This window comes from Camelina sativa, chromosome 11 (assembly GCF_030686135.1).
Source record: "Camelina sativa cultivar CO46 ecotype springtype chromosome 11, ASM3068613v1".
Lineage (NCBI taxonomy): Eukaryota > Viridiplantae > Streptophyta > Magnoliopsida > Brassicales > Brassicaceae > Camelina > Camelina sativa.
In genome coordinates this window covers 7,200,001-7,221,964 of record NC_141890.1, presented here as the reverse complement: position 1 = coordinate 7,221,964, position 21,964 = coordinate 7,200,001, and the positions used below count along the sequence as shown (strand labels likewise).

General features: G+C 36.9%; 4 protein-coding genes and 2 pseudogenes across 11 annotated transcripts; 1 reads left to right on the top strand and 5 right to left on the bottom strand.

Moving 5' to 3' along the window:
* Positions 1 to 4,298: 4,298 nt before the first annotated feature.
* On the bottom strand, positions 4,299 to 5,696 carry LOC104727731 (calcineurin B-like protein 3). 4 transcript variants are annotated; one of them, XM_087473992.1, is made up of 6 exons: positions 5,554 to 5,696; positions 5,378 to 5,465; positions 5,115 to 5,226; positions 4,852 to 4,990; positions 4,621 to 4,733; positions 4,299 to 4,535 (listed from the first exon to the last, which is right to left on the bottom strand). In XM_087473992.1, exons 4-6 carry the CDS (start codon positions 4,969 to 4,971, stop codon positions 4,478 to 4,480), a joined length of 291 nt encoding a protein of 96 aa, XP_087330118.1. In that variant the 5' UTR covers positions 4,972 to 4,990; positions 5,115 to 5,226; positions 5,378 to 5,465; positions 5,554 to 5,696; the 3' UTR covers positions 4,299 to 4,477. The 4 variants fall into 4 exon arrangements, with proteins under 4 accessions (XP_087330118.1, XP_087330120.1, XP_087330119.1 ...); XM_087473994.1 differs by having other exon boundaries at positions 4,852 to 4,957; XM_087473993.1 differs by having other exon boundaries at positions 4,852 to 4,957; positions 5,115 to 5,263; positions 5,554 to 5,606.
* A 101-nt stretch (positions 5,697 to 5,797) lies between these two features.
* On the bottom strand, positions 5,798 to 7,527 carry LOC147933716 (protein transport protein sft2-like; annotated as a pseudogene). Its single transcript, XR_015571316.1, has 5 exons — positions 7,433 to 7,527; positions 7,239 to 7,281; positions 6,575 to 6,932; positions 6,375 to 6,479; positions 5,798 to 6,001 (listed from the first exon to the last, which is right to left on the bottom strand). The product of XR_015571316.1 is annotated as a protein transport protein sft2-like (transcript).
* A 1,345-nt stretch (positions 7,528 to 8,872) lies between these two features.
* LOC104722292 (calcineurin B-like protein 3) lies at positions 8,873 to 9,896 on the bottom strand. 3 transcript variants are annotated; one of them, XM_087473998.1, is made up of 4 exons: positions 9,659 to 9,896; positions 9,396 to 9,534; positions 9,164 to 9,276; positions 8,873 to 9,083 (listed from the first exon to the last, which is right to left on the bottom strand). In XM_087473998.1, exons 2-4 carry the CDS (start codon positions 9,513 to 9,515, stop codon positions 9,035 to 9,037), a joined length of 282 nt encoding a protein of 93 aa, XP_087330124.1. In that variant the 5' UTR covers positions 9,516 to 9,534; positions 9,659 to 9,896; the 3' UTR covers positions 8,873 to 9,034. The 3 variants fall into 3 exon arrangements, with proteins under 3 accessions (XP_087330124.1, XP_087330123.1, XP_087330122.1); XM_087473997.1 differs by having other exon boundaries at positions 9,396 to 9,501; positions 9,659 to 9,855; XM_087473996.1 differs by lacking the exon at positions 9,659 to 9,896 and having other exon boundaries at positions 9,396 to 9,617.
* Positions 9,857 to 13,102, top strand: LOC104722291 (heat shock protein 90-2-like). The gene is made up of 3 exons (XM_087473990.1): positions 9,857 to 10,434; positions 10,842 to 10,983; positions 11,082 to 13,102. Exons 1-3 carry the CDS (start codon positions 10,309 to 10,311, stop codon positions 12,917 to 12,919), a joined length of 2,106 nt encoding a protein of 701 aa, XP_087330116.1. The 5' UTR covers positions 9,857 to 10,308; the 3' UTR covers positions 12,920 to 13,102.
* Positions 13,103 to 13,337: 235 nt separating this feature from the next.
* Positions 13,338 to 15,016, bottom strand: LOC104722290 (calcineurin B-like protein 7; annotated as a pseudogene). Its single transcript, XR_015571811.1, has 8 exons — positions 14,851 to 15,016; positions 14,648 to 14,778; positions 14,477 to 14,573; positions 14,301 to 14,360; positions 14,117 to 14,224; positions 13,855 to 13,988; positions 13,645 to 13,757; positions 13,338 to 13,574 (listed from the first exon to the last, which is right to left on the bottom strand). The product of XR_015571811.1 is annotated as a calcineurin B-like protein 7 (transcript).
* A 355-nt stretch (positions 15,017 to 15,371) lies between these two features.
* Positions 15,372 to 18,153, bottom strand: LOC104722289 (calcineurin B-like protein 3). Its single transcript, XM_087473991.1, has 9 exons — positions 17,830 to 18,153; positions 17,027 to 17,085; positions 16,770 to 16,924; positions 16,537 to 16,619; positions 16,361 to 16,420; positions 16,169 to 16,277; positions 15,924 to 16,057; positions 15,703 to 15,815; positions 15,372 to 15,619 (listed from the first exon to the last, which is right to left on the bottom strand). Exons 3-9 carry the CDS (start codon positions 16,891 to 16,893, stop codon positions 15,562 to 15,564), a joined length of 681 nt encoding a protein of 226 aa, XP_087330117.1. The 5' UTR covers positions 16,894 to 16,924; positions 17,027 to 17,085; positions 17,830 to 18,153; the 3' UTR covers positions 15,372 to 15,561.
* Between the last annotated feature and the right edge of the window lie 3,811 nt (positions 18,154 to 21,964).

Genomic DNA, 21,964 nt, shown 5'->3' with positions numbered 1-21,964 from the left:
TTAATAATATCTTTTTAAAAATTATTTTTGTGGATTTTCTTGATTATTTTATTAATATTAATTACCAGGTTTTTTTTGCTAACTTTAAATTTTTGTTTGCTAATTTTGGGGTTTTTTAAAATATTTATGGGGCTTTTTACTAACTATGGATCTATTATTATTTTTAATTTATTAATTTTTTTTAAAAAAATAGTAAAATGGGCCTTAAAAATTTGAGGTCCAGTATGAACGTGTCATATGAATTGGTGTAGGGCTGGGCCTGGCTTAAATTCAATTTATTGATGAACTAATTGGCTTAAAAACAAAAATGAACAATACATAGCTTAGATCATCGTGGATTTGATACCATAATAGAATATGATGAGAGTTTAGGAATAAAATAATTAATATTTACTCTCATGAGAATGAAGGTACATAGAGATACATTTATATAGGAAATGAATTAACATAATTGTCTAACTAATAGAATCATATCATATATATACAAATCTTTATAATATATTTAGAATATCTTTTCCGATCATTAGGATCTTCTAGATCTTTCTATATATATTCAAAGAAATTCTCTGATCATTAGTATCTTCTAAACTCTTTGCAGGTTATAAACCACATTGGGCACACCGCAAGCACATATCAGGTATTTACTCTTTCAGATTTCACTTTTAAATCCAAATATTATGATCAAGTCTAATGGAACTTTTGATATATCATTTATATTAACATTTTTGAAGTATATTTAATATTTTATCCTTTAAATTATACTAAATTACAAAATCAGTCTTTTAAAATATTGACAAAATAACAAAATCCTAACTAAAAATCCCATCAAAATCAAAATTGATATCGGATATATATAATCCTTTTGTTGCATAATCGCAATGTAACATCTATAGAAATTGAATAAATGTATTAAACACAATATTTCATAAAATTGGACAATAATTTACCCATATTTTGGATTACCTTATATTTTTGGAAACATATTTCATTAACATTATCGAGCAATTAATTATTTCTATATCATATAATTTAGACTTTGAATTACAATTGAAAATTTCTAGATAAACTACTCTCACGCTCATAAACTACTAGCATCTTATTAGCATATTCTATAGTTAATTTCTTACTTCTACTCAACTATTTCCAAAATTGTAGATTTGAAGATATTTCACAAGATTTCATTTGCTGTTCAAACTTTACTCTACTCAATATTAAAAAAAAAAAAAAAAAAAAAAATCTGCATTCACAGCACCTCCTAATCTCCTATATCACTAACTCGAGCACATTTTTTCCAAAGAAAGAAAAATTCAAAGGCAAACAACTAATATAGTTTTGAAAGAGATGTCTCCGAATTTTGGAGAAATTTTGGAGAAGTAAAAAGAATGATTGATATTCAACATATGGTTCTATATATAAAGGTACGTACGTTTACTTTATATATATAGTGGTGAATTGCATATGTAAATAATTAATGATTTTATGAAGCCCCTTTACATATCATATTATAACATGTTTATTTTATTTTATTTTTTTAATTGTAGGTAAATGTTCTACAGAGAACAAGAGAACAAGTAAGAGCTTATATTACCAACCAAACTAATATTTTTGTTTAACTTTTTTTTTAAACTATGTTTGTTCTACGGATTACCAGTTTAATGATTACATTTATTGATTCTATTATACTAGTAACAAAATAAACTCCCTAAAGTCTAAGCTATTCATCAAGGGATACAAAGAACTATAAATAACTTTATATGAGTTGGTTTCTAACATGTCTTCATAGCTTGATGACGAGTAATTAGCTACTTCCATTGATTGCCCTGTTCATTAAGCTTCGCCTATAAAGTAAAACATGCGTGACTTATATATAAGGAATCATTACAAGTTAAGTACTTATCTCTTTACTTTGATAAACAACTCTCAAGTGTATGTGAATAAAAAAGTTTATTAAAATTTGATACTTGATGATAACTATTACTCTTTGGTAGTTACTAAATATATGTATTTTATTCATTATAAATTTTGATATAGACTCAAAGAACTTTGTCCAAGCTGCCACAAGACAATGGAGTTTGCCCAAAAAAAAAAAAATTAATATAGACTTTTGGAGTTTACAATTACTACATTTTATTTTAAAAATACAAATAATCATATTTATTTTAAATTCAACACACATGAGATTTATCCATGATTGCAAATGATGCGCTACACCTTTTACAACTTCAACGTTACCTCGTTTCTTTGCCGATCAGCAGCATTGCCGATCACCAGCACTGCTGCTGAGTTTCTTAAACACCTCGTAGAGAGCCTCTAGCCCGTTTTGATCCATAAAACATCCCGTAGGGTTGGAAGAAGCTGAACTCCTTGTTGAATCCATCTCGATTTCGGAAAGACTTAGCGAATAAAGAGAGAACAAATCGATGGACCGAAGATCAAAAATGGAGATTGTCAACGCTCAGATACTAACCTATTCAGATATTTGAGAGAGGGAAACATATATAATAGGAATGAGTAGTTTATTCCTCAAGTAAACGTATTTATGTACAATTAGAGAATAGAGAGTACCACACCTGTTCAATAACCTTGCTAAATTACATTGTCAAAATCTTGAAAATGTTAGAGAGATTCAAACAAATAAACATGATACATAATCAGAAAACAAACACAATTCCCAAATAGTCTCCTCTGCTAGTATGATATTGGTTTTTTCTCAGGAATCTTTCACCTGCGAGTGGACAAAGCTCGAAGATGTTGTTGTGATATCCCTGCACGCAATCTTTCACCTCTCGATCGATTCCTCCGGAGCAAGCTTTGACCTGAATCCGCTTCTCTCAGGTTTGTCTCGAGTCTGAAAAGTAATTTTAAGTGAAGGTTTGACAAGTTTAATTGTTTCTGTTCTGTTTTCGTTAATGCACGGCGCCGTAGAAACTTAACCTAGATTTTTTTTGTTGTTGTTGCCTTGTTGGGAAATAATCATCTTCTAAGATCCGGAATCCAAAATTTGTATAGTGGTGATTTAAGTATTGGATTGAGTTTGATGGGGATGAAGGGGACTGTTGTTGTTCAGATTATCGAATTTGTGCTTGCTAGATAGTAATAATATGTATGTTTTGATTATGATTTCTCTCTCGCTGAATAATTAATGGGTATGTATTATGTTTGTAGTTTAAAAGGTATAGGAACTTATATCTAATCTTCTTCTGTCTCTTGTCAGATACACAGACAGGATTAAAGATACATGCATAGTTATGAAGAAGAGCAGCGAGATCCTGAAACATTCAGTCGTGCCTTAGAGGATGAGAGTATGATGAGGGACATACAGCTCTATCTTGAGAAAAGGAATGAGATAAAGAAACCGCTCTATCTTGAGAAAAGGAATGAGAAAAAGAAGGGGCAAGGTTCATCGTCGAATTTCAATATACCCGATTATCCAGAAGAAGCTGAACAAATGATCCTAAAGCTCAGGCAAGTAGTAAATAGGTATCAAGCCCCAGAAGAAGATCCTCATAGATCCGGTGATGAGACAGGTGTTGACCAATCTTCATCAGGAGAATCCGAGCCGAGCACGGAAACACATGCAACCCCCAGTGGTTATCTTCCGAATGAATCAAACGCAGAAGAAGCTGAGGGGAATCACCCGTAAATTGCCATCATATTTTCAAGCTTATCTGATACTACTTTTTTTACTTAATTGTGACAATGAACTTGCATGGTCTTGCTTAAGTGTTTGCGTGTTTGCTTCACGTTTCTTTGTAACTCCGAGCAAAACCATTCAGAACAGAACAGAGAACAAAGGATTCTTATATGCTCTGCTATGTTAATTGTCAATGTCCTGCCAGTTTAACTACTCTTTAACATTCATTAGTTTAGGAAATTAATAGTAGTGGTTGAAACTGGCTTCGTTCGTCTCTTTCTCTATCGTCAGCTCTCATTTGGGTTTTTTTTCGACTAGTTTTCTGGTTTTTTTTCTCGGTCTCCTGAACTTTGTTTTATTACGACTCTTTATCATGTCCCCAACGAACAAGGTTTCCTTTGAAATTCTACTTGTTTTGTCGTATTATTTTGCTTCAAACTTGGATTGTTGTTCGGGTCCATCAATCCGGTGGGGTTTAATTTCGATATCAAGATTGATTTCTGAATACTTGACCTCTCTCACAATTCAGATTGCTTGGAAGCCCCCTCTCTATTCTCTATCATCAGTTTGCTCTTTGAATATTTTAGCTAATACATTAGTACTTCACACGACTAATCATGAACAGAAATTAGTAGTCTAATCATGAACAGAAATTAGTAGTCTATAGGAGAAAACATAAGCCAAAACCATGAACAAGAAAATACATATTTGTTTTACTTTTTTCTCTACACAAGTAAACAACAAAATCTTGAAAATGTTCAGAGAAATTGAAACAAATAAACATGATAAGAGAACAGGCACAATTCCCAAATAGTCTGCTCTGCTAATATGCTATTATTTTTCTCAGGTATCTACCACCTCCAAGTGCAACACAGAGCTCGGTAATGCAGTCGTGATATCCCTGTACGTAATATGAGAGGTCAATGTTAACAATACTGTGATGCAGAAACAAACATTGGAAGACATGCATTGGTTCAATAACTCACTTGAGATACTGGCGAGTCATGTTCCTTAGAAGAGAAGGATGCCTAAGAACAAGGATCCTCCACTCTTCCTTATCGATCTTTCCATCCTGTTTTGTGTCAGCCTCCTCAAACGTCTGCCAAAGAAGAAACTCAGAAATTATTCTTTACTTTATTCGCAACTGTTATCTTAGGTTGGTTATACTACAGTGGAGCAAGAAAATAGTATCATGCAGGGAAAGCAAGGAACCACACCTTGTCAATTATACTCTCTATGATTTCATCTGACAGATTCATGCCGGACTCAGCAAGAGTAGCCACCACCATTTGTTTCACCTCCTGCCTTTCGATTGAAACCTTGCTGCTTAAGATCATATAGCTGAATTAAACGAAACTGCAGAACAATGTTCCCGGTAACTACTAATGAACTTTCATGGATTCTATGTAGTATGTGAACATCGCATAGTAATTTGTTATAGATGGTTTCTTGGGTTAAATTTTGAAGATCAGAGACGCACAGTCAATCTTGTCTTCCGTAGGAGCATTTCGATGAAAGACAGAGAGAGCACGAGCAAACTCCTCGAACCCCAGTATTCCATTATGCTACTTCGTGTCTAATAAATCGAGTACCTGTAATTGGTAGTGTCAATACACTTTGTATAACTTCCTGAACCACAATTACAACAGGATACATCCAAGGAAAATCAGAAAAGGCTGTCTAAAAGAAGTAGCAATATGCTTGATTCGTGAGTGGCATAACAGACATATGATTCCTTCATACCTTGTTTATTAGCCCATCGTCAATCACAGCACTGCTGGTTTGATTTTTTTAAACAGCTCATAGAGAGCCTCTATCTCACTCACGCTAACTGCACCCAAACGATTCAAATGATCAATATCCAGATGTAAGATTTGCATTCCTGTTAAGAGGGAGCATCAACTAGAGAAATAGCTTACCTTCAAATCATATAACTGAACAAAAAAAGAGGACATGGAAGCTGAAAGAAATGGAAAAGAAGCTGAGAGCATACAAACTATCTGTCCCGCAAGCAGTTCAGGGTCTCCAAGGCCTCCATTTTGGTTTGGGAAATCAACTGTAATCAAAATTGAAATAAGAAGATAATTATAACATCACTTGGGTTCTTCATTCAACATCTACTTCAAGATCATTTGTCTTTTTAAAGTATTTTTTCATCGAACCTATGTTAAAGAGCATACGGAAAAAACTCTGACATCTTTCTTTGTACACCAACAAGTAAAGTATTGTTCTTTCTCACAAATTGGCCGTGCAAGCTCATCTCCCGAATACTCTTAGCACAGATGAGGTGAGAGCAGAACTGAGGAACCTCATGCCGGATGATCCACCAGGGAAGTAGGATATACAATAGTAAATCAGCGCAAGAACCTGTCCATTAGCACAGAGAAATAGATATCAGAATTACGAGATTCAGAACTCAGAAGAATGTGCGGAGTTAAGTTCTTAGACCTATGCAAGTATCTTTTATACAGTCCATATATATATAACGGGTGAAGAACCAGATAAGCATTGACACTTGTTAAACAGCTAATGCTTGTTGCTAAACTGGGGGAGGTTCAAAAGGTTCCATCTCAACTCTCAAGACCGATTCAGCAATGAGGTTACTATATGATCTCGAATACTTAGATGAGGTCCAATTTTGAAAATATATATTTGCTCATAGGAAAATCTCATTTTCAAAAACTTCAACTCAGACAAAAAGGGAATATCGTAAGGGTCGGAAGATGAAATGTTTAAGTACCTGTAACACAGAGAAGAGCACTGAGAGGATGTAGCTGTGGAGAACCACTGATACGTATATGGTACCAACCATGGTGGCAATGAAACCTAGGGTTGAAGGAAGCCTCTGGAGAAGTAGAGAAAGATATATTAATAAGAGAGGAAAGAATCCACTCTTGGGGATTTAAGGCATGAGACTCAATACATAATAGTGTAGCATACCTCCATCGATGACATGTGTGCAAGCTGATTTTGTGGGCCACGAAGTGCGAAGAAAGATCCAATGATGAATCCACATCCAATGGTGAAACAAATGGCAAATTTCTGTGGCATAAGCACCATGACTGGAAGAAACATTGTGAAGGCAATGAAGATGAAGAATACACCACTTGCGAGAAATAAACCAGAAATACATGAGTGCTTTTCCTGATGGCATACTGCTGGTAGCTGACTGCAGGCTCCCCGGAATATCTCTAACTCCCTTTGAAACCCTGGATTCATCAAATTCAGAGGTACATTGCAAAATCAACAAAAGAACAAGAACTTCTTCATAAGCGAAACAAAGGAAGATTCCTGATAGCTAAACACAAGACACTCTCAGACCTACAAAATCTGCACTAACAAAACTGAACAAACGGTTCCAAAACTACTTATCAAAGGCTAAACACAATACTTAAAACAAAATACAGCACATAGCATAACAGACCTATAAAATCTGCACCACACACGTTTCCAAAACTGCTTATCAAAGGCTAAACAAAAAAGCACGTAGCATAACAAGTAGACATGATAAGAGAAAACAAACAAAATTCCCAAATACTCTGCTCTGCTAATATATGCTACTATTTGTTTTTTTTTTTTTTTTTTTTTCTCAGGTATCTTTCACCGCTGAGTGGAACACAAAGCTTGGAAATGTAGTCGTGATATCCCTGTACGTAATATGAGAGAGATCAGTGTTAACAATACTGTGATTTAGATACATTGGAAAAATGGATTGGTTCAGGAACTCACTTGAGATACTGGAGAGCCACCAGCGTCCTCCTCTCTTCCTTATCGATCTAATAGGTGACGATTAGATACGAAGGCTTGCGGCGGGATTCGCTAACTCCGGTCAAAGGTTTGATGTTGAGGTCGTAACTTGCAAAGGAATCGTCTTTGTTTAGCGTCGGATCCATCTAATAGGTGAGGATTGCGTCTCCGGTGTACCCGCCTGTTTCAGATCTCTCAGTTTCTGGTGTGTTCCGATTTGGGCCTTTCTATTTTTGTAACCTTCTTGGCCCATCATCCAAAGCCCGTGAGTGAGGCTTTACATTTATTTTTTATTTTTCCTTTTTTCTTTTTTTCCTTTTTCTTTTTGTTCTTTTTTCCAGTTTTGATGGGAGAAGCCGATTATATATATAACCCTATAAAGTTAGCCACTATATTAAAACCTCTGTTCTTCCTTCAGTAAGCAGCCAGAAAAATCCTAAAGTTTCGTCTTCCTCGGTGGTTCTGTTCTCAAAAGCTTTAAAAAAAGAAACCCTAAAGAGTCAGATATAAAAAGATACATCTAATCGGAACACAGGAACTTATATATAATCTTCTACTGTCTCTTGTCAGATACGTACAGGATTAAAGATACATGGATAATTATGAAGAAGAGCAGCGAGATCCTGAAACATACAGTCGTGCCTTAGAGGATGAGAGTATGAAGAGGGACAGACCCTTGATGAGACAGCTCTATCTTGAGAAAAGGAATGAGAAAAAGAAGGGGCAAGATTCATCGTCGGATTTCGATATACCCGATGATCCAGAAGAAGTTGAACAAATGATCCTAAAGCTCAGGCAAGAAGTAGATAGGTATTTTGAAAAGGAAGAGGTGGAGATGCAAGCCCCAGAAGAAGAAACAGTTGCTGACCAATCTTCATCAGGAGAATCTGAGCCCAGCACGGAAACACATGCAACCCCAGTGGTTATCTTCCGAATGAATCAAACGCAGAAGAAGCTGAGAGGAATCACGCATAAATTGCCATCATATTTTTTTTAGCTTCTCTGATACAACTTTTTTAATTGTGACAATGAACTTGCATGGTCTTGCTTAAGTGTTTGCGTGTTTGCTTCACGTTTCTTTGTAAAATCCAAGCAAAACCATTCAGAACAGAGAACAAAGGATTCTTATATATGCTCTTCTATGTTAATTGTCAATGTCCTGCCAGTTTAACTACTCTTTAACATTTCATCAGTTTACTAAATCTCTGGACATCTGGAATAATATTTAATTACCACAAAAGATGTTGGATATAAAAAGCCCACAAAGTCTCTTCCATGGCTTCTCTCTCTACCTCCATTAGCTTCCTATTCTTTGTTCGGTTGGTTCGATCAAATCGGTGGTCTTCAATTTCGATTTCAAGATTATTACTTGGTCTATCATCAGTTTGCTCTTTGAATGTTTTAGCTACTAAAATACTTCATATCATAATATCTTTCACACGTCTAATCTTAAACAAAATGTTAGTAGTACATATATACTACTACATATGCTAGGAGAAAACATAATGGCTCTTTTTTTTCTCAGAGAAGTCACAACAACGTCTTGAAAAATGTTCAGGTAAATTGAAACAAATAGACATGATAAGAGAAAACAAACACAATTCCCAAAATAGTTTGCTCTGCTAATATGCTACTTTTTTTTTTTTTTTTTTTTTACTGAGTGGAACACAAAGCTCGGAAATGTAGTCGTGATATCCCTTCCCTGTACGTAATATGAGAAATCAGTGTTAACAATACTGTGATTTAGAAACATTGGAAAAATGGATTGGTTCAGGAACTCACTTGAGATACTGGAGAGTCATGTTCTTTAGAAGAGAAGGATGCCTAAGAACAAGGGTCCTCCACTCTTCCTTGTCGATCTTCCCGTCCTGTTTTGTGTCAGCCTCCTCAAACGTCTGCCAAAGAAGAAACTCAGAAATTATTCTTTACTTTATTCGCAACTGTTATCTTGAGTTGGTTATACTAGAGTGGAACAAGAATATAGTATCAAGCAGGGAAAAGCAAGGAACCACACCTTGTCAATTAGACTCTCTATGATTTCGTCTGACAGGTTCATGCCGGACTCAGCAAGAGTAGCCACCACCATTTGTTTCACCTCCTGCCTTTCGATTGAAACCTTGCTGCTTAAGATCATATAGCTGAATTAAACGAAACTGCAGAACAATGTTCCCGGTAACTACTAATGAACTTTCATGGATTCTATGTAGTATGTGAACATGGCATAATAATTTGTTATAGATGGTTTCTTGGATTAAATTTTGAAGATCAGAGACGTACATTCAATCTTGTCTTCTATAGGAGCATTTCGATGAAAGACAAAGACGTACAGTCAATTGTGGTTCATCGCATTAACTTCCTGAACCACAATTACAGCAGGACACATCAAGGAAAATCAGAAAAAGGCTGTCTAAAAGAAGTAGCAATATGCTTGATTCGTGAGGAAGTAACTCAAATGAAACAATCAAATCGGATACAAGAGAACTCTCCAATCTCTGAAACTGAGATCTCAGTTTCTGGTGAGTTCCGATTTGGGCCTTTCTATTTTGTAACCGTGTAATCTTCTTGGCCCATCATTCAAAGCCCGTTTGGGATTAATTAATTTACCAATGTTAAAAAAAAATCTACCCTGATCACCTGTGGGCCCATCATTCAAAGCCCGTTTATGATCTAACTCGCGCTACAATAGCGCGTGAGTAAGGCTTTTACATTTATTTTTTTATTTTCCTTTTTCTTTTCTTTTTTTTTTTGTTTTTCCAGTTTTGATGGGAGAAGGATCTAGAAACCCCAAAGTTAGCCACCATATATAAAACCTCTTCATCCTTCAATAAGCGCAGCCCTTTGAGATTAGAAAATCCTAAAGTTTCGTCTTCCTCGGTTGTTCTCTGTTCTCAAAGCGTAAAAAAATCTCAGCTCTAGTAGAGATCGTGATGTCGTCGGACACAGAGACGTTTGCCTTCCAGGCTGAGATCAATCAGCTTCTCTCCCTTATCATCAACACTTTCTACAGCAACAAGGAGATCTTCCTTCGTGAGCTCATCAGTAACTCTTCCGATGTGCGTCCCTCTTTTCCCCTCTCTCTCTCTCTCTTTATTAGGTTTACTAATTAAGTTTCTTTGTTGTTGAATGGTGAATCTTATTTATTTAGGGTTTCGATTTCACTAGATGAAGTAGATATGATGAGGATTTTAAGGTTGTTAATCTGTTGAAAGTTAGGTAGATTGTTGATTATTAGTTTATTTATTCGGTCGATCTATGCTTGGTTTGGTTGCTGTTCTAGGTTTAGGTTTTGCTTTGCTTCTATCTTGGAAGATTTAATTAAGAAGAATAGGAATTGTTTTTAGGTCTTAAACCTCATCTTATCAATATTGTTTGTGAGTCTTTGATCTGATCTTTTTATTATGTTTGTTTTAATCATATATGCCAGACCTAACAATCTCTCTTGTTTGTTTGTGGTGAATAGGCTTTGGACAAGATTAGATTCGAGTCTTTGACTGACAAGAGCAAGCTCGATGGTCAGCCTGAACTCTTCATTCACATCATCCCGGACAAGACCAACAACACCTTGACCATTATCGACAGTGGTGTTGGCATGACCAAGGCTGGTAAGTTTTCTTTTGTGCAGTAGAATAGATTCTCTTTTATTTGTTTCCCTTACGTGTATTAGTGTTGATGTGTGCGTTTACCTTTTTCCTTTGTACAGATTTGGTCAACAACCTGGGTACAATAGCCAGGTCTGGAACCAAGGAGTTCATGGAGGCATTGGCTGCTGGTGCTGATGTCAGCATGATTGGTCAGTTTGGTGTTGGTTTCTACTCTGCCTACTTGGTTGCTGACAAGGTTGTTGTCGTCACCAAGCACAATGATGATGAGCAGTATGTGTGGGAGTCCCAGGCTGGAGGATCCTTCACCGTTACCAGGGATACCTCTGGTGAGGTCCTTGGTAGGGGTACCAAGATGACCCTTTACCTCAAGGAAGACCAGTTGGAGTACCTTGAAGAGCGCCGTCTTAAGGATTTGGTCAAGAAGCACTCTGAGTTCATCAGCTACCCGATCTCTCTTTGGGTTGAGAAGACCATCGAGAAGGAGATCTCTGATGATGAAGAAGAGGAAGAGAAGAAAGACGAGGAAGGAAAGGTTGAGGAAGTGGATGAGGAGAAAGAAAAGGAGGAGAAGAAAAAGAAGAAGATCAAGGAGGTGTCCCACGAGTTTGATCTCATGAACAAGCAGAAGCCTATCTGGATGAGGAAACCCGATGAAATCAACAAGGAGGAATATGCTGCCTTCTACAAGAGTCTCAGCAATGACTGGGAGGAGCATTTGGCTGTCAAGCACTTCTCTGTCGAGGGACAGCTTGAGTTCAAGGCTGTTCTCTTTGTTCCCAAGAGGGCCCCATTCGACCTCTTTGACACTAAGAAGAAGCCCAACAACATCAAGCTTTACGTCCGCCGTGTCTTTATCATGGACAACTGTGAAGAGATCATTCCTGAATACCTTGGATTTGTCAAAGGTATTGTTGACTCTGAGGACCTTCCTCTCAACATCTCCAGAGAAACTCTTCAGCAGAACAAGATCCTCAAGGTCATCCGCAAGAACCTGGTGAAGAAGTGCATCGAGCTCTTCTTTGAGATTGCTGAGAACAAGGAAGACTACAACAAGTTTTATGAGGCTTTCTCCAAGAACTTGAAGTTGGGTATCCACGAGGACTCTCAGAACAGGACCAAGATTGCTGAGTTGCTCCGTTACCACTCCACTAAGAGCGGTGATGAGTTGACCAGTCTTAAGGACTACGTGACCAGGATGAAGGAAGGACAGAACGACATCTACTACATCACTGGTGAGAGCAAGAAGGCTGTTGAGAACTCTCCCTTCCTTGAGAAGCTAAAGAAGAAGGGATACGAGGTCATTTACATGGTTGACGCCATTGATGAGTACGCCATTGGTCAGCTCAAGGAGTTTGAGGGAAAGAAACTGGTCTCTGCCACCAAGGAAGGTTTGAAGCTTGAGGAAACAGAGGACGAGAAGAAAAAGAAGGAAGAACTCAAGGAGAAGTTCGAGGGTCTGTGCAAGGTGATGAAGGAGGTTTTGGGGGACAAGGTTGAGAAGGTCATTGTCTCTGACCGTGTTGTCGACTCACCCTGCTGTCTTGTCACCGGGGAGTACGGCTGGACTGCTAACATGGAGAGAATCATGAAGGCTCAGGCCTTGAGAGACAGCAGCATGGCTGGGTACATGTCTTCCAAGAAGACAATGGAAATCAACCCAGAGAACTCGATCATGGATGAGTTGAGGAAGAGAGCGGATGCAGACAAGAATGACAAGTCTGTCAAGGATCTCGTCCTTCTTCTCTTCGAGACTGCTCTTCTCACCTCTGGTTTTAGCCTTGATGAGCCCAACACCTTTGGAAGCAGAATCCACAGGATGCTTAAGCTTGGACTCAGCATTGACGATGATGCAGGTGAGACTGAAGCTGATGCTGACATGCCACCACTTGAAGATGACGCTGAAGCTGAAGGAAGCAAGATGGAAGAGGTCGACTAAGTGCCCAAATAGTAATAGTAGTAGTTGAAACTGGCTTCGTTCGTCTCTCTCTCTTTCATCTTTTGGGTTTTTTGGACTAGTATCCTGGTTTTTTCTCTTGTCTCCAGAACTTTGTTTTATTACGGCTCTTTATCATGTCTTCAACGAACAAGATTTCCTTTGAAATTCTACTGGTTTGTCGTATTGTTTTGGTTCAGATAGCCGGACTTCTATTGCTGTTCGGTTCAATCAAACCGGTGGGTTTAAATTCGATATCAAGATTGGTTTCTGACTACTTAAGCTATCTTACAATTTCAGATTGCTTAACAGTTGGAGCCCCCTCTCTTTTATCTATCATCAGTTGCTCTTTGAATATTTGAGCTAATCACGACTAATCATGAACAGAAATTAGCAGTATACTACAGATGCTAGGGGAAAATAGAAGCCAAAATCATGAACAAGAAAAATACGTACGTACATGTTTTACGTTTTTCTTCACACAAGAAGAGTATACAACAAAATCTTGAAAATGATCAGAGAAATTGAAACAAATAAACATGATAAGAGAACAATCACAATTCTTAAATAGTATGCTCTGCAAATATGCTATTGTTTTTCTCAGGTATCTTCCACCTCCGAGTCCAACACAAAGCTCGGTAATGTAGTCGTGATATCCCTGTACGCAATACGAAAGATCAATGTTAACAATACTGTGATGCAGAAAATGCATTGGTTCAGTAACTCACTTGAGATACTGGAGAGTCATCTTCTTTAGAAGAGAAGGATGCCTAAGAACAAGGGTCTTCCACTCTTCCTTATCGATCTTCCCGTCGTGTTTTGTGTCAGCTTCCTCAAATGTCTGGCCACATAAACTCAAAAATCACTATTCACTTCACATTTATCTGTTTACACACACTACAGTGGAACCAAAAAAAATAGTAGGAAGGAAAGCACACCTTGTCGATTATACTTTCTATAATCTCGTCGCTCAAGGTCATGCCGGATTCAGCTAGGGTAGCCACCACCATTTGCTTCACTTCCTGCCTCTCGATGAATCCTTGCTGCTTCAGATCATATAGCTGAAACGAAACTGCCAAGTAATATTCCAGGTAGTCATTATTAATAAATTATCATGGAATTTATATAGGATGTGTTGAACATGAGATAAATTTGTTAGAGATGGTTTCTAGGATCAAGTTTTTGAGATCAGAGATGTACCGTCAATTTTATCATCTAAAGGAGCATCTGGATGAAAGACAGAGAGAGCTCGGGCAAACTCCTCAAATTTAAGTATCCACTATGCTTTGTGTCGAACAAATCGAACACCTGTGATTGATTGATTGGTAATGTCAGTATATATTTTAACTGCCAAATAAATAGATTACAAAAAAAATTAAGATACCCTGTCTGCAAACAAACTCTCTTTTCTGTTTGTCTTGAATATGGCTACTTGAAACTCTTCCTGATACAAGTTACAACAGGACCAAGGTTATTGGAAATCTGAAAGACTGTTCAAAAGAAGTAGCAAATAAGCGTGCGTGGCAAGAGAGACATATTATCCCTAAGGTACCTACCTACCTTGTTCATTTCACCACCGTATATCTCCTCCACTCTGTTTTTCTTCCTCCACAATACACAGTAGAGTCCTATCATCAACAATAATCCACCTACAATGCTACCAAACATAGAGTACATAAAATAAGTTCATTGAATAGTTTCTTTTTAAAATGAATGAAGTTTTAAAAGAACCTTCCAAAACTGATGATCCCGCTCATGAATATCGCTGAAGACAGGAGAGTAAAGATTGACATGAAGACAGGTCCTCTGTTTTCTATAAACCATGATTGCAAATTATGTGGTACGCCTTTCACAACGTCTCCCTGAAAATAAGAAAATACAGATTTATATGCATACAGTGCGTGGCAAGAAAGTCACATACAATTTTTAGGTACCTCGTTTCTTTGCCCATCAGCACCGCTGAGTTTCTTAAACAGCTCATAAAGAGCCTCTAGCTCGTTTTGATTCGTAAAGCAACCCGTAGAGTTGGAAGAAGCTGCCATTGTCGATTTCAGAAAGAGTTAACAAAGGAGAGAAGATCAAAATAATAGGATTGTCAACGCTTGGACTATTCAGCTATTGAGAGAGGGACACATATATAATAGGAATGACTGGTTTATTTATTCCCCAAGTAAACTCTAATTACTTTGTCAACTCTAACCGAAAAGTCAATCTCCTAAAAGACTAACCAATCCTACAGTTGTAATATTGCATCCGGTCCGATCAAACTGGTGGTTTCAGTTTTGATATCAAGATTGATTTCTGATTTCAGGATCTAGATTAGAGCTTACCAGATCACTGATGTTGAGTTCTCTCTCTTTTCTCTCCATATCAGTTTGCTCTTTCAATGTTTTTTTTGACTTAATAGTAGGAATCATGTCTCAACATAAGTAGTATATCTATCTACAGATGCAAGGAGAGAAAAACATCAATCAAAATAAGGAGCAGAAAAAAATACAGATTTGTTTTCTTTTCTTTCTTTTTACAGAAGTAACAACAAAATCTTGAAAATGTTCAGAAGAGATTCAAACAAATAAACATGATACATAATCAGAAATAAAACACAATTCTCAAATAGTCTCTCTGCTAGTATGCTATTGTTTTTCTCAGGAATCTTCCACCTGCGAGTGGAACACAAAGCTCGGAAATGTAGTCGTGATATCCCTGTACGCAATATGAGAGATCTATGTTAACAATACTGTGATGCAGAAACAAACATTGGAAGGTACATTGGTTCAGTAACTCACTTGAGATACTGGAGGGTCATGTTCTTTAGAAGAGAAGGATGCCTAAGAACACGGATCCTCCACTCTTCCTTATCGATCCTCCCATCGTGTTTTGTGTCAGCTTCCTCAAATGTCTGCCAAAGAAGAAACTCAGAAATCATTCTTTACTTTATTCACAACTGCAATCACGAGTTGAACAAGAAAATAGTATCGAGCAGGAAAAAGGAAGGAAAGAACCACACCTTGTCAATTATACTCTCTATGATTTCGTCTGACAGGTTCATGCCGGACTCAGCAAGAGTAGCCACCACCATTTGCTTCACCTCCTGCCTCTCGATGAAACCTTGCTGCTTTAGATCATATAGCTGAAACGAAACTGCAGAACAATGTTCCCAGTAACTATTAATGAAATTTCATGGATTATATGTAGCATTGTGAACATCAGATCATTTGTTCTCGGATCAAATTTTAAAGATCAGAGACGTACAGTCAATCTTGTCTTCTATAGGAGCATTTGGATGAAAGACAGAGAGAGCACGAGCAAACTCCTCGAACCCCAGTATTCCATTATGCTTTGTGTCAAACAAATCGAATACCTGTGATTGGTAACGTCAATATACTTTGAATAAGGACCTTGGCAACAGGATCACAAAGTCTTTTGGTTGAGAAAAAAACATACCCGGTCAGCAAACAAGCTCTCTTTTTTATTTGTCTTGAACAAGGCTAACTGAAACTCTTCCTGACACCACAATTAAAAACATGACACATCAAATGAAAATCAGAAAAGACTGTCCAAAAGAAGTAGTAATATGCTTGATTCGTGAGTGGCGTAAAAGAGATATGATCCCTACATACCTTGTTAATTAGCCCATCGTCAATCACAGCACTGCTGATTTTCTTAAACAGCTCATAGAGAGCTTCTATCTCACTCACGCTAACTGCAGCCAAACGATTCACATGATCAAAAAATCCAGAAGTAAGATTTGTATTCCCTCTTAACAGGGAGTATCAACTAGAGAAAATAGCATGCCTTAGAATCATATAAGAGAACAAAAAAATGACAATGAATGGAAGGCGAGAGAGCATACAAACTGTCTCTCTGGCAAGCAGTTCAGGGTCTCCAATGCCTCCAGATTGTTTGTATATATCGATATCAAAACACCGGAAAAAAGAGGAGCACACATGCTTGAAACCGTCTAGGCACTGCGACATGATACCTCTCGTGAATCAAAACTCCCCATGTCTGTTGAATAACCAAAAAAAAAAAAAAAAAAAAAAAGTAAGAAGTTAAAGAACAACCTGAAAGAAACTAAAGACAATATATGCATATGAACAAGATAAGTACCTTTTAACCATTTCCTGGTTTGTCAAAAAGGCAATGCTTTATACACCTTTAAAATAATCCTGCAATGTGAAAGAATTGACATGTAGCTCATCAAAACGATTTGAAGAAGAGCAAACAAGTTTCATCATATTCAGATCTGAAGCAGTCACCATAAAAAGAGGTATATCCTAAACGATCTAAGCTTTTATGCATTAATCTTATAAAGTCCAGATTAACCAGTGATTATCTTGTTAAACCATCATAGTCATAGTCATGAAAACAAGTCTAATAACACAAAAAACCCCAAATCTAAGAAGGAAACAGCCCCAACAAGTAGAAATTGAGGGAATCACAATTTTTAACGTCATGAAGAAGAAATAAAACAATTCGAAACGAATCCAAAACCATGAGATGATGATGATAAACAAACAATCATGAGGATCGAAACCTGAATCTAGTCGCGAAATGAAACACACAAAAGTGATTTTTTAGAGAAACAACGCTTATGAGAAGAAGAAAATAAAAAGGCGATCCAGCGAGGTTTTAGATTCCAAATCGTTCGGATTCAGATACAACAAACAACAAACTCAAGAGTTCATCTCGTTATATAAAGTTGGTAATTCAGCTCACGGATCTATCAGCTAGCGATGATGGATTCACAGCGAATTTGATTTAATTAGTTTGCTTCATTTCTCAATCTCTTAATTTTAAAATTTTCCAATTGCGATTTTCCCGGAAAAAATACACACACGAGATTAATCACGAGGAAGACGACCGACCGAGAAATCGTAGAAAAAGGAGAAAAAGTTGTAATAAAGCCTTACGCCACTGCGGATGAAGAGCCTTCCTTGCGGCGGCTCCTGCGGTTGAAACTGACGATGGTTGCGGTGGTAAACTCGGAAAATAAAAACTCTTTATTATTATTATTGGTAACACAAAAGTGAAAGAGAGAGAGAGAGAGAGAGAGAGAGAAAAAAAAAGGCAGACACGATTCTTTTCTATAAGCAGAATGAGAATATTTGCAAAAAGATTTAAATATGGAGTATAAATGATCTAACACAGACACACAGTTGTAAAAGGAGTGATAAAAATAAAAACTGCTTATTACATTCACTTTCACACGCCGTCCTATAGTGGAGCATGTGTCCATTATGCGCTGTATCCTACGCCGTCGTTTTATGCACTTAATAATACTATTAGCTTGGTTTTGGTTCGTCTTTGGGTTTTGATCCGGTTAAGTCGTTTTTTAAAAAAAATATATCAAGTTACCAATACCACCAATCAAAAGGAGGAGACATGATTCACATGAACGCACCCACAATAAAACTCTGATTTGTGATAAACAGTAACAACTAGCCCTGCGCATTTTAACCGAATCTGAAACCTAAATCCGAATCCGATCCGAAGAATCCGATCCGAAGTGAACAGTTTGGTTCGGATTCGGTTAGGGTAAAATACCCGATCAGATTTGATTTTTCATAAGATCGGATATCCGATCGGGTTCGGGTAATACCCGATATCCGAACCAAAATCGAAGATACCCGAAGATAATAGAAACCCATAAATGATAAATCCCTAACCCCTTTTCTTTTCTTTGTTTTTATCGATTTCAAACTTATTATAGCCTGTTCGACTACCCAACTTCAAAATCGAAGGTACTTTTTGCTTTTACCCAATAAAATCAGAGATTAATCTCATTTGTTCAAGCTGAAAACCCTAAATCCTTTAGCCTCATCCCCTCCTTCTGCGACTTCACGACGGAAATCACAGGTTTGTTTTTGATCTCCTTTGGGTTTTTTTATCGTCTTCTGAAACTGAAACTAAATCGATGTTTAGAAATTAGAACCTTAAGTCTATATGTGTCATTTACTTTCTCTTAAGTCTTCTCTGCAATTTCTATATGTGTAGAGAGAAACACAAGGTTTTGCATTTTTATTGTTAGTGATAATAATAAGATCATATTCGATTTGAGAATCTGATATTGCTTTGATGTTATATGTTTCATCTTGTTTAATGTATAGACTTAGTTTGAATCTTAAAACTCCATTGTAATGATTATACTTGTCTTAATTTGATTGTTATATGGGAAACTATCTACTATCGCTGACTTAGTAACTTTGCTATCTCTGTTAATATGATATGCAGATGGGTTCGTCATCACTAGTGAACGAAAATTATACCGATGATGATTTAAACGATGAAGAAGAAATGATGACACCGAGAGCAAGAGGAAAAAGGAAACAAACTCATGGAAGTGGATCTGGTGGTGGCACTACTGCTGAGCAAAACAAGACACCAAGGACACTAGCACCAAGGTCTGGTGTATGGACCCATTTCACAAGATTAGCAGGCAGCCGTAACAGGTGTAAGTGTAACTATTGTGGAAAGGAATTAGGATGTGCGACGAAATCAGGGACGAAGAACTTGTGGAATCATCTCAAAATATGTAAGGCCTACAAGGCATGGAAAGAAGGTCAAGATGCTACAGGAGGACAACAGGTGATTAATAAGGAAGGAAATATCCAGTATGCAAAGGTTCCTGAGCATGTTTTCAGAGAAGCACTTAATCAAATGTTGGTGATAGGAGAGTTGCCATTGTCTTTTGTAGAAGGAGTGGCATTAAAAAAATTTTGCGATAAGGTTAGTAACTTAGTCTTTTCTTATGTGCATGATTTAAAACATGTTTCTTATACAGTTGATCTAATCAATCTTATCTATTTGTTACGGCTTTAATCAGTCTTTTCTTATATGTAATTCATTTAGGTTAACCTCTATAAACCGCATTCAAGAAGGACAGCAACAAGAGACATTGTGAAAATGTATTTGGAGAGGAAAGCTACTCTTAGGCAATGGTTTTTGGCTAATAAGCAAAGAGTCTCACTTACCACTGATATATGGGTTTCTTCGGTAACATGTACTTTTTTTTTAAACTAAAATTCTGATCTTAGCTTTTTATTCTTAATAACCTATACTTACTGTTATTTTTTATTCTTATAGGTTCAAGTTACATGGTTATCACAACACACTACATTGACAAACACTAGCGATTGAAGAAGCTAATCATTGAATTTAAGAATGTGATAGATCACAAAGGTACGACGATTGCAAACACACTTATAGAATGTCTTGTTGAATGGGGGATAGAGAAGGTGTTCAGTGTCACTGTTGACAATGCAACTGCTAATAGCAATGCTCTGAGTCAGTTTCAATGTAGATTCTCTGAGATATCAAAGGATTATCTGGTTATGGATGGAGATTTCATGCATCTTAGGTGCGCTGGTCATATTATAAACTTGATAGTGAAGGATGGATTGACTGAAATCGATGCTAGTGTGGCTGCAGTCCGTAATGGTATCTCATATGTCAGGTCAGGACCAAATAGAAGAAAGGCGTTTCAGCAAAGAGTCGAAAATGGTAGGTTCTCAAAGGGTAGTATGCCACTAGATGTGCAAACAAGGTGGAATTCTACGTATTTGATGCTGACAAGGGCAATTAAGTTTAAAGGAGCATTTGATAAAATGAAGTTTGAGGATAAGCTTTACAATGATCACTTCTTGGAGTATGAGAATGGCGTAAAAAGGATTGGACCTCCTCAAACCTTAGATTGGCTTAAAATTGAGAGGTTAGTTAAGCTTCTTAATGTTTTCTATAAGGCTACATTGGTAGTATCCGTCTCCACTACTATGAATGCACATCAATGTTATGGCGAGATAGTTAACATTGCTGTGAAGCTTCAGTTACTTTGTGCTAGTGGGGATAAGGATGTGAAGTTGAATGCTGAGAAAATGTTTCAGAAATTTGATAAGTATTGGGATGGGTTGAAGAACATTAACAGGATGTTGATTATTGTTAGTGTTTTTGATCCAAGAAAGAAGATGCAGTTTGCAAGTTTGTGTTTTGAGGAGTTGTATGGGGTAGATACTGTAGAAGCTGGGGCAATGAAAGATTCAGTTAAGGCTATAATGCGTGATATGTATAAAGAGTACAATGAAAGATATGCTGAAGCAACAACATCTGCGGAACAAACTCAGTCTCACTGCTCATCTCAGAGTATTCAAGAGAGACATCAAGACTTATTTGACTCGGTCGATGATGACTTTGATGGATACAACCCGATGGAGCAGAAGTATGATACATTGCTCAGAACTATTGGAGTTAGAGATACTAATGAACTAGATACGTATCTGAGAGAAGAAGTTGAGAATCCAGATTTGATGATGGGTGTTGAGTATGATATACTCTCTTGGTGGAAGGTCAATAGTGCAAGGTACCCTGTTTTATCTCAGATGGCTAAAGATTTATTTGCAATGTAAGTGTCATCTGTTGCTTCTAAAAGTGCTTTTAGCAATAGTGGAAAGATAATAGATCCCTACAAAAGTTGTCTTACACACTACATGGTGGATGTTCTCATGTGTACTGAACAGTGGTTAAAACAAGACATAAAGTTTGAAGAGAAGGTGCTTACAAATGCTCAAATTCTTGCAGAAGTTGAGTTTGAAGATGAGCTTCAAAGAGGTCACTTTCTTATCTCTCTATGCCATGTTAAGTACTTACTTACAAGTTACAGTTTGTAATGTTGGTTTGTTTATTTTCAGAGTTTGAATGTGAAGAAGAAGACTCTTGAGCATGTGACATGGCAGAAGAAGAAGAGGATTAGAAGACTGGTTTACTTGTTTAATCTACTTGTTTCTCTCTTTTAAACTTTATCTACTTGTTTCTCTCTTTTAAACTTCAGAATTTAGACTTGCATTCTCTTTGAATCTCTAAACTCTTTAAGACTTTCAATTCTGATTTTCAATCTTTATGTTGTTCTACTTTCATTTCTAATCATTCTTGTTGTTTTTTGATATTTAAGTTATTTGTTGTTTCAGGTATTTTGGTATGAGTTCAGGTTTTTTATAAATATTTCGGGTATTTTTATCAATTTCGGATACAAATACTCGAAATCCATCGGATATC